Genomic DNA, 14322 nt, shown 5'->3' with positions numbered 1-14322 from the left:
GTAGCTTTTTTTTGGTCTTGTTTGGCTGGCAACATTGTGTTTCCTGTATTGGAGGCTTTTAGCGTGGCTTGGCTCCGAGTAAACGGATGGCCATATTTATTAGGAAGCTAGGTTTCATCTGGGTGCCTGGTTGGGGTGTGTTTGAGCTGGAGGTATTGGGGGGGGGTCTGTTTGTGCCCAGGTGTTTGGCTGGCTTGTGGTGTGGAGATTTTTTTGTTTGAGAGTGCAGGCTTCCAGATAATTGACAGTCTGGTGGAGTCATCTCTTCTATTCATGCTTTCAGGTCTTTTTTCAATCTCTATGGCTTCTTCTGATAATTCTGTAGCTGGGGTTTTCTATAGTGGCTAGGGTTTTGGTGCCATTGAAGTCGATGCTATGACCTGTGACTTTCATGTGTTGGACTAGTGAGGAAGTGTGTTCCAGCTTTTTTACTGCATTTTTGTGTTCATCCAGGTGGGTACTTATTCTTCTATTGGTCTGTCCAATGTATGCGGCAGGGCATGATGCACAGGGGACTTCATAGATGCCTTGGTTTTCCAGGTCAATTTTATCTTTGGGGTTTCTTAGGATGGCTGCTATTTTTCTGTCTGTTTTGAAGGCAGTCTTGATGTGATGCCTGTGTAGTATCTTACTGATTTTGTCTGTAGTACCTCTTATGTAGGGCAGGACAGCTGTTCCATAGGTCTGTTCATCTTCTAGGTCTCCATTATGTCTCAGTGTGTTTTTGTCGATCAGGCCTGTGATTTTGCTTTTGTGGAAGCTGTTGGCTGTCAGTACTTTAGTCAGGGTGCATAGTTCAGTCTTTATGTGTGTCTTGTCTGCCAGGCATTTGGTTCTGGCAATTAGTGTTTTGGCCATGGAGTTTATCTGTGCTGGGTGGTGGTGGGATTGGGCGTTGAGGTAGCGGTTGGTGTGTGTTTTCTTCTGGTATATGGTGTGTCCTAGTGTTCCATCTGTTTTTTTTGTAGATTAGTACATCTAGGAATGGTGGTTGTTTGTTTCCGTTTCCATGGTGAATTTGATTTTGGGGTGCATGCTGTTTAGGTGTGTTAGGAAATTGTTTAGGTTTTCTTTTCCATGGGGCCAAATAACAAATGTGTCATCGATATATCTTAACCATAGTTTGGGTTAGTGGGTGGCATTGGCTAGGGCTCTAGATTCGAATTCTTCCATGAACAGGTTTGCAATGACGGGTGACAGTGGTGATCCCATACAGGCTCCTTCAATTTGCTTGTATCTTTGTCCTTTGTATATGAAATATGTGTTGGTTAAGCAGTGTTCTGCTACCGTGTTTCTCACATAATAAGGCCGGGCCTTATTTTTTTTTGAGCCCCGAAAAAACGGCTAGGCCGTCTTTTCGGGGGTGACTTAATTCCCCCCCTTGCATCCTCGCCACCAGCCGCTCCTAACGGGTGATCATGGCGAAGCGCAGAGAGCTCCCTACGCCCACCTTTGCTGCCACCTTTGGCACCCACTGCTGTTGCTTTCCCTTCTGCCCATTCCGCCGCCACGTTTGGAGCTGCCGCTTCCATGTTTGGAGTGCCGCCACCATTTGGAGCTCCAAACAGCGGCAGTGCTCCAAACACGGCAGCAGCTCGAAACGCGGAAGCGGCAGCTCCAAACATGACGGTGGGCGATCTTTTTATTTTGGTCCACACGAAGTTCAGAGCGAGCAAGAGAGGGAGACTGCGATGCCTCCATCCAAGATGGCACCCTCACTAGTGGATCACAACGTGGCTGGAAGCCCGAATTGGCGGGAAACGATGGCAATCTTTTTGGAGCGAGAAGAAAGGGAGAGAAGAGTTGCGAGGCGTAATTTGCAGGAGGAAGTGGGTGTACCCCACGGCAGGGAGCCCAAGGAAGGGCCGGTAGGCAACGGAGAGCATCTCGTAGCTCCAGAAGCAGCCTAGAGACACGCCCGGGAAGAGGCGCAGATGCTGCCTTGCAGTCCCCAAACCAACTGCGTGCGCCACCTTTAGTTATGTGCGCTCCGCGCTTTGGGCATCTCCGTGTGATTGCGACCCTGTCCTTTCCACCTGGCGCCCTTGCTGCTTTCTGGCTCTTTAGCAACCAGCTTCGCGTTTGGAGCTGCCGCTTCTCCATTTGGAGCTGCCGCCGCTGCCATTTGGAGCTCCAAACAGCGGCAGTGCTCCAAACGCGAAGCCGGTTGCTAAAGAGGCAGAAAGCAGCAAGGGCGCCAGGTGGGGTCTGGAGACGCCGTGGAGAACGTTCTGCTGCCTGCAACATCCTCCAGCATGGCCAGTTTGGCAGTGGGTCAGTAATGGTGTGGGGTGGCATTTTTTTAGCCCTCCGCAAAAGCAAGCAACTGCTTTGACAAAAATGACTGTTGAAGATAAGTCCTTATTAAAGGCTTCTTTTCTGATAGCACTTCAGATTGCAAAAAATAAAAACCATGTATGATTGGAGAAGATTTAATTAAGCCTTGCATGTTACAAGCCTGTGAAGAGGTTTTGGGAAAGCAGGCTGTCCAGAAACTGAATGCAATTTCTATGTCCGCTAACACTGTCAGGCACAGAATTGAAGACATGGCGGAAGATATTGAAAATCAAGTTATAAAAATGGTGAAAAATGCACCATTTTATGCAATTCAACTTGATGAAACAATAGACATGCGCTTCTCCTTTGTTTTGTGAGGATTGAGTGTTAAGGAGAGTTACAGGAAGAACTACTTTGCTTGTTCAACTTGCCAGGTAGAACAACTAGCTCTGAGATTTTTGCAGCACTGAATAGTTATTTCCTCGAACACAGAATTGAATGGAAAAATGTATTGGGATATGTACAGATGGTGCTGCAAATTCAACTGGACATCTTTCAGGAATTGTTGAAAAGGTGAAAAAATTTGGTCACCCAGACATTTTGTCAACACACTGTATTGTGAGCAACTTGCAGTGAAAAAAATGTCCCAGAACTACACGAAGTATTATCAGATGTTATTAAAATTGTAAATGAAATTCAACACAAAGCACTCAATTCTTGAATGTTTGTGAAGAAATGGGTTTCGAGTATACTCTTCTTCTTCACACTGAGGTGAGATGACTGTCAAGGGGCAAAATAGTAATCTGACTGTTCACCCTGCACGAAGAAGTCAAAATATCTTTCTACCAGCAAAATAATCCAAAATTTCAAGAACTCTTGTCCAACGATGAGTGGGTAGCCAAGCTTGCATACCTGGAAGATATTTTTTCATTGTTAAATGAATTAAACATGTCTTTGTAAGGACAACTTCAGGACGTGTTCACACTACGAGGTAAAATGGATGTTTTTCAAAAGAAAATATTACTATGGCAAACATGGTTGGTTGAAGAAGATCTGCAAATGTTTTCAAATTTTGATGAGTATATGAGAAAAATGTCAACTGGCAGATGGTAACCATTGTTCAACAGCACTTACACTCACAAAATCTTTTGGTCGTTATTACCCAAAGAAAGAAGATCCCAGACATGGTAATATGTGGATAATAGATTCATTTGCAGCAAACATTGAAGATAACAATTTAAGTATGTATGAAAAAGAAAGCTTCATCGATCTATCATACAACAACCACCTCACAGCTAAATTCCAGTCATCCATCTCAAGACCTCATTTCTGGCTCTCCGTAAAAAGTGAATACCCATTGCTGAGTGAAAAAGCAATGAAAATTTGATTCAATTTTCAACAACATATTTGTGTGAAAAGACATTTTCATCTGTCACAGCAATTAAAACTCGATACCAGTCTTGGCTTGAAATAAAAATGACTCTCCATCTTGCTGTAACATTATTGGAGCCAAAAATCCACACATTTATTTCAAACAAGCAGGAACAAATATCACACTAAAATGTGTAATATTTAAATACTTCAATATTTTGTAATAATTACACTAACTTTAATAATTTTGTTACAATTAGACATTTTACTGATTAAAGCATTTACAATTGTGTTATAATTAAGCATTTATAATTTTGTTATATTAAATAGGTGCATTTCATATTAATAAAATGGAAGTTCTCTGATCATTATTTTACAAATGTATATATCTTTTTTAAAAAATTCATATTAGTGGTCCACGGGATTTAAAATTATGAATGTGGTGGTCCCTAAGGTCTAAAAGGTTGGAGAACCCTGCTCTAAAGGAAATATGGAACTTGAACATGCAGTGTTTTTCTATTCCAAAATGCAAAATAACATGAAAATATCTTTCAGGAGTACATTTCTGTGCTAATAATAATTAGCACATTATTTTAATTGTATAGGTCAGTCTTTTATTATAGATCAGCGTTTGCAAACTGGTGGACCACAGCCCACCGGTGGGCCTCGAGAAAATTTTGGTGGGCTGCAGAGAAATCTCACCCCCAGAGTGCCCCCCCAAAGCAATTAATCCAGGCTGCACAGAAACACAAGACTGTGCTGCCCACATGACCCACGGGAACCCTCCCCACCCAGCTACTCCTAACCCAGCAAACTTGCCTGCTAAATTGCTATTTTTCCTTTTTCCAACCATCAGCTGTTCTGCTGTGCCGGGAGATTTAGATTAGCTAGGAAGCAGGAAATGGTTGGATTTTTTACTTTCTAGTTAGTCTTTAGATCTTCGGCTCTGCTTTTAAGCACAGCTGAACCTCCCTTAGACTGAAGGTTCTATTATTCAGTGCAGACTCAAAGCAAGCAAATTTTATGTGACATACTCAGGTAGCCAATAGCAGATAGATAGATCACTGAATGATTCTGTGCGCAACTCAATCTGCCTGCCTGCTTTGTCTGATTTTGGGTGAAAGTTGCTCTCTTTTTTATAAAAAATTCAATATTTATATACATGGTGTGTTGTGAGTTAATTTTGTGAGTTTGCTTGCAAGCAAATTTTATGTGACAGACTGAGCTAGCAGATGGCAGATAGATAGATCTCTGAATGAATCTGTGATTCTGTGAGCAACTTAATCTGTCTGCCTGCTTTGACTGATTTTGGGTAAAAGGTGCTCTTTTTTATAAAAAAATTCAATATTTATACCCTGCTCAAAAAAATAAAGGGAACACAAAAATAAGACATCCTAGATCTGAATGAATGAAATATTCTTATTAAATACTTTGTTCATTGCATAGATGAATGCGCTGACAACAAAATCACACAAAAATTATCAATGGAAATCAAATTTAGCAACCCACTGAGGTCTGGATTTGGAATTACACTCCAAATTAAAGTGGAAAAAAAACACTACAGGCTGATCCAACTTTGATGTAATGTCCTTAAAATAAATCAAAATGAGGCTCAGTAGTGTGTGTGGCCTCCATGTGCCTGTATGACCTCCCTAAAATACCTGGGCATACTCCTGATAAGGTGGAGGATGGTCCTCTGAAGGATCTCCTCCCACACCTGGACTAAAGCATCTCCCAACTCCTGGACAGTCTGTGGTGCAACGTGGCGTTGGTGGATGGAGCGAGACATGATGTCCTAGATGTGCTCAATTGGATTCAGGTCTGAGGAATGGGCGGGCCATTCCATAGCATCAATGCCTTCGTCTTGCAGGAACTGCTGACACACTCCAGCCACATGAGGTCTAGCATTGTCGTGCATTAGGAGGAACCCTTTTCCAGTAAAGATTGCCGAGTTATCTTTTAACCAAATAAGTCATCACATAAGTGTTAAACTTCCAAAATATTTAATTTTTTTATTTTAATTAAACTAATGCCGAAGTGCATAAAAGCAGTCAAAATTCCATTCTTATCATTGCTCATTGCTGGGAAAATGTAGTCATTATCCTCCCACCAACTAAGATTAGACGCTTGCTCCTGGGGAGGAAAGCTATGGCAAATCTAGACAGCATATTAAAAAGCAGAGACATCACCTTGCCAACAAAAGTGTATATAGTCAAGGCTATAGTTTTCCCAGTTGTAATGTATAGCTGTGAAAGTTGGATCATAAGAAAGGCTGAGTGTCAAAGAATTGAGGCCTTTAAACTATGGTTTTGGAGAAGACTCCTGCGAGTCCCTTGGACTACAAGGTGATCAATCCAGTCAGTCCTAGAGGAGATCAACCCTGACTGCTCTTTAGAAGGCCAGATCCTGAAGATGAAACTCAAATACTTTGGCCACCTAATGAGAAGGAAGGACTCACTGGAGAAGAGCCTAATGCTGTGAAAGATTGAGGGCAAAAGAAGGAAGAAAACAGAGAATGAGGTGGCTGGATGGAATCACTGAAGGAGTAGGCATGAGCTTAAATGGACTCAAGAGGATAGTAAAGGACAGGAAGGCCTGGAGGAACGTTGTCCATTGAATCACGATGGGTCAGACACGACTTCGCAACTAACAAAAAAAATCTATCCAATTAGGCTAGACAGGTATCCCAAAACATCAGGAATAGTATAGCAATAACAGTGACAATTTGGATAGAAAACAAGTAGGGAGCATCACACAGAATACACACAAATGTGGAGAAAATAATGCCTTTATACTACACCATCACCACAGGTCTTAATTTAGCTCAGAGAGAGCTGAAATTCATTAATTAAATTATTGTGTTTAAAAATGACTTAATCTATAGCACCTTGTGTCAGTTTATGCTTATTGCATTTATTTTTTCAGTTTATAGAGGTTGTGAAAATACTGAATTGCATATATTTATTTGAAAAAATATGTCAATTGTGAGATAATCTGAAAAGCTTAACCTCTTAAACTCATACTGAAGCAACTATCAATACTGAAACACATTCTACTCACATAATTGATAAGAGATTTGATAAAGACAGATGCATTCATAGTTCAGTGAAATATTCAGAACTCATAGGTATTTGATCAAAGGAGCAAAAGTTTGCAGCCAATATCAGCGGCAGAGAATGAGATAGCTTATAAAATTGCTCAATATGCAAATGAAATTCTTTCAAAAATGGTCTTTTTGAGCACTGTGTCCTGTTTACAGATGAGACCTGCATTATAACATTTGGGGAATTCCAAAATATTGAAAAAGAAAATCATCTATTTACAAACTTAAAATTACTGCAGAAAATTATTTATTTATTTAAATTTATCCTGTGGCAGAAACAATGGATGTTGATCTTAAGAACATTATTTTTAAAAAATTATCATTATCTCCATACCAGTACTGTCTGCGCTAATGAATTGAGAGAATTAATACTGAATAAAGGAATTTTATTATACTGGTAACAAGATGGTGAAAGTTATCGTTATTTCTACTAATTTCCAGATTGATACAGAATTTTCTTGACTTCCATTTGTTTTTTCCTGATAAGGGAGTACAGCCTGTGATTATTTAATAATTTAAAAACATATATAAATCCTGCTAGTTTGGACCCTGGCCCATCTATTCCAGCAGTCTGATCTACTACTACTTCTGTCCTACTACTGCAGCAACACTTAGAGTGTCCTGACATACAGCATTCTTGTATGGTATGGGAGCAGCTCTGTAGCGGACAAAAAAGCTCTATAGAGAATCATTAAAACTGCCCAGAATATCATTGGGCTCCAGCTACCAGCCCTGGACAACATCTTCGCTGTTTGAGGAAGTTGCACAACATTCTCAGAGATTTGTCCCATCCTGCTTACAATCTTTATGAACTGTTGCCTTCTGGCAGAAGATACAGAACAATTAAAACTCGGACCACACGTTTTCTGAATAGTTTTTATCCCAGAGCTATAATTGCACTTAACAATGAACTTAAGGACCACCATCAGTGAGCTGTTGGACAGTATTATTTGGTCTGTTGTGTGGATGCTTCTGTGCTTTTAGGAGGCGGGGAATTTTGGCAGGTGAGAAGATGTTTGGGGAGTGTCGTGTGTATGTTGGGTCTGGTCTCTGGATGTTATGTGAATTTCATTGTATGTATACTGTGTATATACAATAACAATACTGTATATACTGTGTATATACAATGACAATAAAGAATTCAATACAATTCAATATAGTGGTCAAACAACTGTACAAAGAAGCCTGTTAATCACCCGGCTCAAGAAGGATGGTATATGAATCCAAGCTTTTTAACACTTCAACAAAACTAATTTTTCTTTTCACTTTTGTAATAGTGGCAAATATATGTAGCTCAGAGAATGAAACTTCACCATCATCTTTTCAGTTTCTTCAATATATGACTAGAATATATTTATGAATGAATGCAAATGCCATTTATCTCTAAGTCTTCCATGAATTGGTCCAACTTTGTTATCAATTTTGGCACTATACTTTATGGTAACAAATTCTAAAGTTTAATTGTACTTTGTGTAAAAAAACAAATCCTTACATTCCTTAAAGGATTACTGATAGGAAAACACAAAAAATATTGGATAAAAAATATGACAAATTCTGTACTGAAATAAACTAATTGCGAACTTCTTTGCCAGGACTTTGAGAAGATTGAAATGGAAGTCTACTAGGAGGGAGTAGTATATCAATTTCTAGCCTTATTGTGTGTTTTTTTGTATAAAAAAGTATACATTCTGGCCATTTTGTTGTAAAATTTGACAGTGTGGTGGTGTGCTTTAGGGAGGAGCGTATGTAAGCTGCAGAGTGCGCACTTATATTATGTAGACATACAGTGCTGGATAAATATTGTAAACAAGTATCAGTTGAAATGGATGACATTCAATCATATACTCATCTTACAAGTTTATTTAGTGACTTTCAAAGTTACAACAGCACTAAAGAAACTGACTTATGACCATTTTTAAATTATACCCTTTGCAGCCTCCCCATGGACATGTGATCAAAATTCAGATGCTTGGTAATTGGTTCATACTTAAGACTGTTGCTGTTTCCCAAAGTCATGTGATCACTTTTTGTAACTTTCTGACAAGAACTTTCTGGTAAGCCAGTTTCACTTTACAATCATGTTACTAGCTTAATAATTGCAGTGATTCACTTAACAGCTGTGGCAAGAAAGGTCATAAAATTGGGCAAAACTCACTAAACAAATGCTTCACTTATCAACAGAAACTTCGAGCTCAATTGTGGTAGTAAATCAAGAACTATCTGTATGCTTGCAAAGGAAAAAAAGGCCTTCTTATCTAACAGTAGAAAATGTGCTGACATTCCAGAAAAATGAACATACCGTATATGCCGGCGTATAAGACGACCCGGCGTATAAGACGCACCCCCAACATTTCCACTCAAAATATAGTTTGTTATATACTCGCCCCTCTTCCGCACGCCTTCCACTTTGCACTTTTTTTTTTTTTTGAGGCACTTTTGTCTACAGTGGAAACGATCCGTGAAGCCGAAAGAGCAGCTAGCCTCTCCAGCTCCCAAGGAAGAGGCTCGCACCGCTGGGCTCGCTGAGGTATCCGGCTGGGGCTGTCAGGAGTTGTTACCGCTGGCGCAGCTCACGCGGCTCCAGTCCTGCGTTGCCTCGGGAAGGAAAGGCAAAAAGGAAGAGCCGCGGCTTTTGACTTTCCCTTCCCGAGGCAACGCGGGACTGGAGCCGCGCCAGCGGTAACAACTCCTGACAGCCCCAGCCGGATACCTCAGCGGAGCTCGGGCGGTGCGAGCCTCGCTTCCTTGGGAGCTGGGAGAAGGCTGGCTGCTCCTTTCGGCTTCACGGGATTCGCTTCCACGGTGCGCAAAGTGCCTCAGCCGCGGGCAGCCGCAGTGCTTCCCAATTACTATTTGCCGGCGTATAAGATTACCCGGCATATAAGACGCACCCCCAATTGGAGGCATCTTTTTCAGGGCAAAAAAGTCGTCTTATATGCCGGCAAATACGGTATTGCCATTTTCCAAGAACTGTATATGAAGTTTTGTTCATTCTGATTCAATGAACAAGAAAAGTTCATTAAGTGGAGCTTTAAAAAGTCAATTTCTTATTATTTCATTTAATTAAATGTCACAGAAGAATAAGATTATCAAGTGACACAATCATATATTTAAAGATTATTAAAGCAGATCAGCCAACCACGATATATTAAACAGTGGGACAAAATGTGAAACTTCACACAATGAACCCTTCAGATAACAGATCCAATCAGATTTTAATTCAGAGGCATCCACAGCAAGCTAAGATTTCATCAAAATAACAAAATATGCATTATATATTTAACTCTTATTTTCCCACTGAAGCAAATGTATTCATTACTACATATAATCATTGTGCAGATTAGCATATATAAATGCTAATCTCCACAATGTATGCAATAACTGCAACTACTCCTTGGAAAACTTACCAAAATTACCTTAAAAGAAATCTTTTATATAAAATATATTATCTTCTCAAATTACATTTGCTTTTTCTCACACATGTCCTATTTTTATAACTGTCCTGGAAAATTGTAATTCTATAATTTGATATGACAAATCATAATACATAATACAATAAAATTACATTTGATTCTTCTAATACAACAGATAATTTTACTCAATATTAATTACACATACAAATGCTCATATATTGTGATGCATATTCCTATCTGGATCACTTGATCTATCTAGCAATGTCATTGATCCAAGAGCAATACTGTACAGCAGTTGTTTCTAAACTGTCTTAATTGCTATATTTTAGGTCTGTGTCCAAACATTAACCTTCATTGAACAGACATATCTACATTCTAAATATGTGCTTTAAAAAATTACAAAGAAAACACTGAGAAACCAAAATGTACAGAAGTCCACATCACTCTTTGTATTTTTGCACTATCATCAATATTAAAAATAATAAATATCTTAGAAATAAATATATATTCATGGTTTCCTCATAAAGCAGTATGAAATAAATTAAGAAATTCTACACTGAGTAGGGATCATATTATTATTAATATTATGGCATTTCTGCTTGTGAGAGTCTTCTTATTTTGTCCAAATTTTTAAGTAGTATAGGTCAAGGGAAACTATTACAATTAAATTTAATGCTTCATATGAAGATAGAGTTTTTGTGTGAATTATAGATTCAGAAACGGAACTGGGTCTTACCTAAATGATCAAATTTCATAAATTAATTTAGAAGGTGAAAATCATAAATTGTTATGAGTGCTAGCTACTTACGAAAATAATTTGAATGGTAGTTACATACATTATTTATATATGGTCATTATTCTGTATTCAACTACCTAAGTTTGGTTGTTGTAGGAAATAATACTTAGATGTTCCAAAACATATATATTTATCTTTATTAATACAATAAGAAAAACTTTTTAGCTACTTCATTTTTTAAATCAAGAATAAGAGTTCATCTTCCCAGAGGCCATATGCCATACTCTGCTGCTGCCCCACCATCACCCGCTGAGTGGAAAGCTAAATCTGATTAAGAAAGCTAGAGCTATTCACAGATTTTAAAAAAAAATCCTAATGTAATTGTGTTAATTTTATCAGGTGCTTTAAGTATAAATACACAACACATCTGTTATGTCAGTTTTTCAGAATGTTTAATAAAACTCATTTCTAATAATTGGTCATGCTGAATGGATCAGAGTAAAAATATGGTGAAAAATAACTAGAGAGTCAGGTTGAAAAACATTGCATTATTCTGTGATTACTATGTATTTCATAACACTGGTAGAGTTTATTATGACCTTTCTTTTTGAAGCAAACTGCATCTCAACTTTGTTTAACTTTATTTTAATCAACAAATTATAAAGATAGAAAACTTTTCTACAATAAGCATTTCTACCAAATAACTATGCATTAGATTGCAGCCAGAGTTAAACTACATAATAAACCCCTTACATATTCCTAAATGAAATGTAGCTAGAACACTTGGACAGCCAATTTAATTAGTATAGTAGATTTGGAGGGGACAAGGTTAATTCTTCCTTTAATATAAACTTTCACATTAATTTGGTGGTATTATTAAAATACAAATGAGTTATTTTATTACTATTAGACTAATAATGATAAATGAAGCCAACTGGCATTTCTGGAGCTTAGCTCCAGAAACCAATTAGTGTAAAATCAGCCATGAGATCAATAAGACAGCAATTTCAAACTGTTAGATGTTATTCCCATATAATTACATTCAATTTTATTGGAAATGCTGTTTATTTTAACATCTTGATTTTGTAGTTCCTCAAGAATTTCCAGCTAAAGAAAGGAACAGATATACAAGTTGAGAATAAGACACTTTGGCAAAGAATTTCTAATGACCTAGGTTTGGTACAGAAAAGAAAAACTCAATTTCTTTCAAAACTCCAAAATTTTGAGACTAGAATTCAAAATACATGATGAAGATTTTAATTAATTTAAATATAATTTTAATCATATTCAAACTTTACTTAAACAAATATGTAACAGAAATCTTTAATATTTTCCTAACCAATAACCATTGGATGCGATCTATAACTGATCACACTTGATTATTTTAAATAAACCACAAGAAAAGAAGCTATAAAACCAGACAAAACACTAAGTTTTATAATTTAAGGCAGAACCACCGCAAAACAGAGATGCAATCAATAGTTTACACAACTTTTGTTCAACACTACATAGAGTCTATATAATAAGCTTATGTCTCAAGAATCATATCTGAAAACAGATGAAACAAAATGTAATTGCTTTAAGGCAGTCATACTGTTTTCCCCAACAATCCCCAAATAAACTGTCTCCAAAATATTTACCTTCATTTTCCCATTGAAACCGCACTTGGGTTGATGGCTACAAAGACTTTATTGACAGCAACAAGCAGCCCAATGGTTGTGATTGAGCGGGAAAAGTGCAGAGGGACCCTATATTCCAGGAAGGTGCTTTGTTCCCACTGACCTCAAACACAGGAACATTGGTGAGAACAGGGTAAGTGATGAAACGCTAGCAAAAGAAAGGGGAGATAAAGACATAGGAAACAAAAACGCTGCTGCTTATCCTGGCCATTCTTTCTTCTTCCTGAGCCATCCTCAGGAAGGCTCCAACTGGCAAAAAGCTACCCTCCCCCACAAAGGTTTTAAAGGAAAACGCTCTGCAACCCAGTAGCTTCACAAACAGAAAGGCTCTCACGATAGACCTCTGCAGGCTGAACCCCAGGCCTTCTCGGGAGCACGGACATAGCCGCCAAGATCCTCCCTTCTCCCGAGGGCTCCTCAAGGGATCGCTCCCCTTTCTTGACACCTGTCACCCGCTCCTCTCCAACCACTCTCAGTGACCGCCACCTACTCGGCTTCCTGCTCGTTGTTAGGGGTTCAGTCCGGACACCCACCTGGAAAGCGGACGCAAGAAATCTGCTGAGAAGGGAAATTTCCTAAAGAGAAAAACAGAAGGGATGGCTGCGGGCACGCATCAAGATCTCTCGCAAGCCTCACCAGAAGAAAGTAGGAACCACTGGCACCTGCCCCTCCTGTTGAAATTCTTCAATTGCCCCATCCCTACTATGCCTCAGAACGCACCTTGTGCTTCTCTCTTGCAAGTCGTCGGCCGCCCTGCTCAGGGATTCCTTTTCACTGTCTCGGCTCGGTCTCCTCGCCTCCGCAGCAGCGGCGGCACCGCCAACCCAAACGCACTCCCGTTCTTCCTCCCGAGCCGGATTCTTTCGGACTTCCTCTCCGAGCCCGGTTCACTTCCGCTACCAGCCGCGGACACTGAGCGGAAGGGCAGAAAAAAGAATGAGCACAGGCCCCGGAAGACGCCGGACTTGGAGCAGAGATACGCATGCGCCAGAGAAGAACCAAGCGGCTGTCAGACAGACTCCGGAGGTGCGGCATTTCCTCGCCGCTGTGGTTGTCGGTCAGCGCTCTTTTTCTTTCGTCCACTTCGCCATGCCCCTCGCGAAAGAAGGACGTGGAGGGGGTGTGAAAGAGGGCTCGGAGAGGTTCCTGGTTTGACTAGGACGGACGTGGTATCCGGAGAAGCATCCGTTCATGGTGCATTGGCCTTTAAACGCAACAAAAGCTACTACCGCTCCTTCACAAGACAGGGAGATCCAGGGGTGGGATTCAAATTATTTAACAACCGGTTCTGTGGGCGTGGCTTAGTTGGTGGGCGTGGCTTGGTGGTCATGTGACTGGCTAGGCACGGCCAACTCAACACACATCTCCTCTCCTGGCCTCTCATTACTGTGGGGATGCTGCAACAGTCGTATGTGTGAAAAACCGTCATAAGTCACTTTTTTCAGTGCCATTGTAACTTTGAATGGTCACTCTTACACAAGTAAAAGTACCAGAAAGGAGGGGGGAAAAACTCCAGAGATGTTCCTGAGACAGGAAGTCTAGTCCTGCCAAGAATGTAATAAGGGTTAACAGAGAGACAGTTTCTGTAAGCAACACCAGAATGTTTCCTTCCTGCCTTCCTTACAGGATTAGGCCAATAATTTCTTCTAACAACCGGTTCTCCGAACTGCTTAGAATGTTAACAACCGGTTCTAGCAAATAGTTGCGAACCTGTAGAATCTCACCCCTGGGGAGATCCCCTCA

The 14322-nt window shown here is 39.8% G+C and overlaps 1 protein-coding gene across 13 annotated transcripts in view; it reads right to left on the bottom strand.

Annotated features, from left to right (window-relative positions):
* The window catches only part of ATP2C1 (ATPase secretory pathway Ca2+ transporting 1), an 80781-nt gene extending 67324 nt beyond the window's left edge, over positions 1-13457 (bottom strand). For 2 of the 13 annotated variants that reach the window (XM_026681700.2, XM_087946096.1), the window contains exons 1-3: positions 13300-13457; positions 13070-13154; positions 12541-12727 (exon numbers count right to left, since the gene is read on the bottom strand). In XM_026681700.2, coding sequence (XP_026537485.1) covers positions 12541-12546 — 6 coding nt within the window. In that variant the 5' untranslated portion in view covers positions 12547-12727; positions 13070-13154; positions 13300-13457. Of the gene's footprint in view, positions 1-12540; positions 12728-13069; positions 13155-13295 lie in introns of all 13 variants that reach the window. The other 11 variants (XM_026681702.2, XM_087946095.1, XM_026681701.2 and 8 more) reach the window with 8 other exon arrangements.
* Between the last annotated feature and the right edge of the window lie 865 nt (positions 13458-14322).

This window comes from Notechis scutatus, chromosome Z (genome assembly GCF_049901735.1).
Source record: "Notechis scutatus isolate UNSWTSFEM ecotype Mainland chromosome Z, rNotScu1.2, whole genome shotgun sequence".
Taxonomy (NCBI): Eukaryota; Metazoa; Chordata; class Lepidosauria; order Squamata; family Elapidae; genus Notechis; species Notechis scutatus.
Note: the sequence above shows the minus strand (reverse complement) of the source record. Positions and strands in the feature narration are given on the sequence as shown.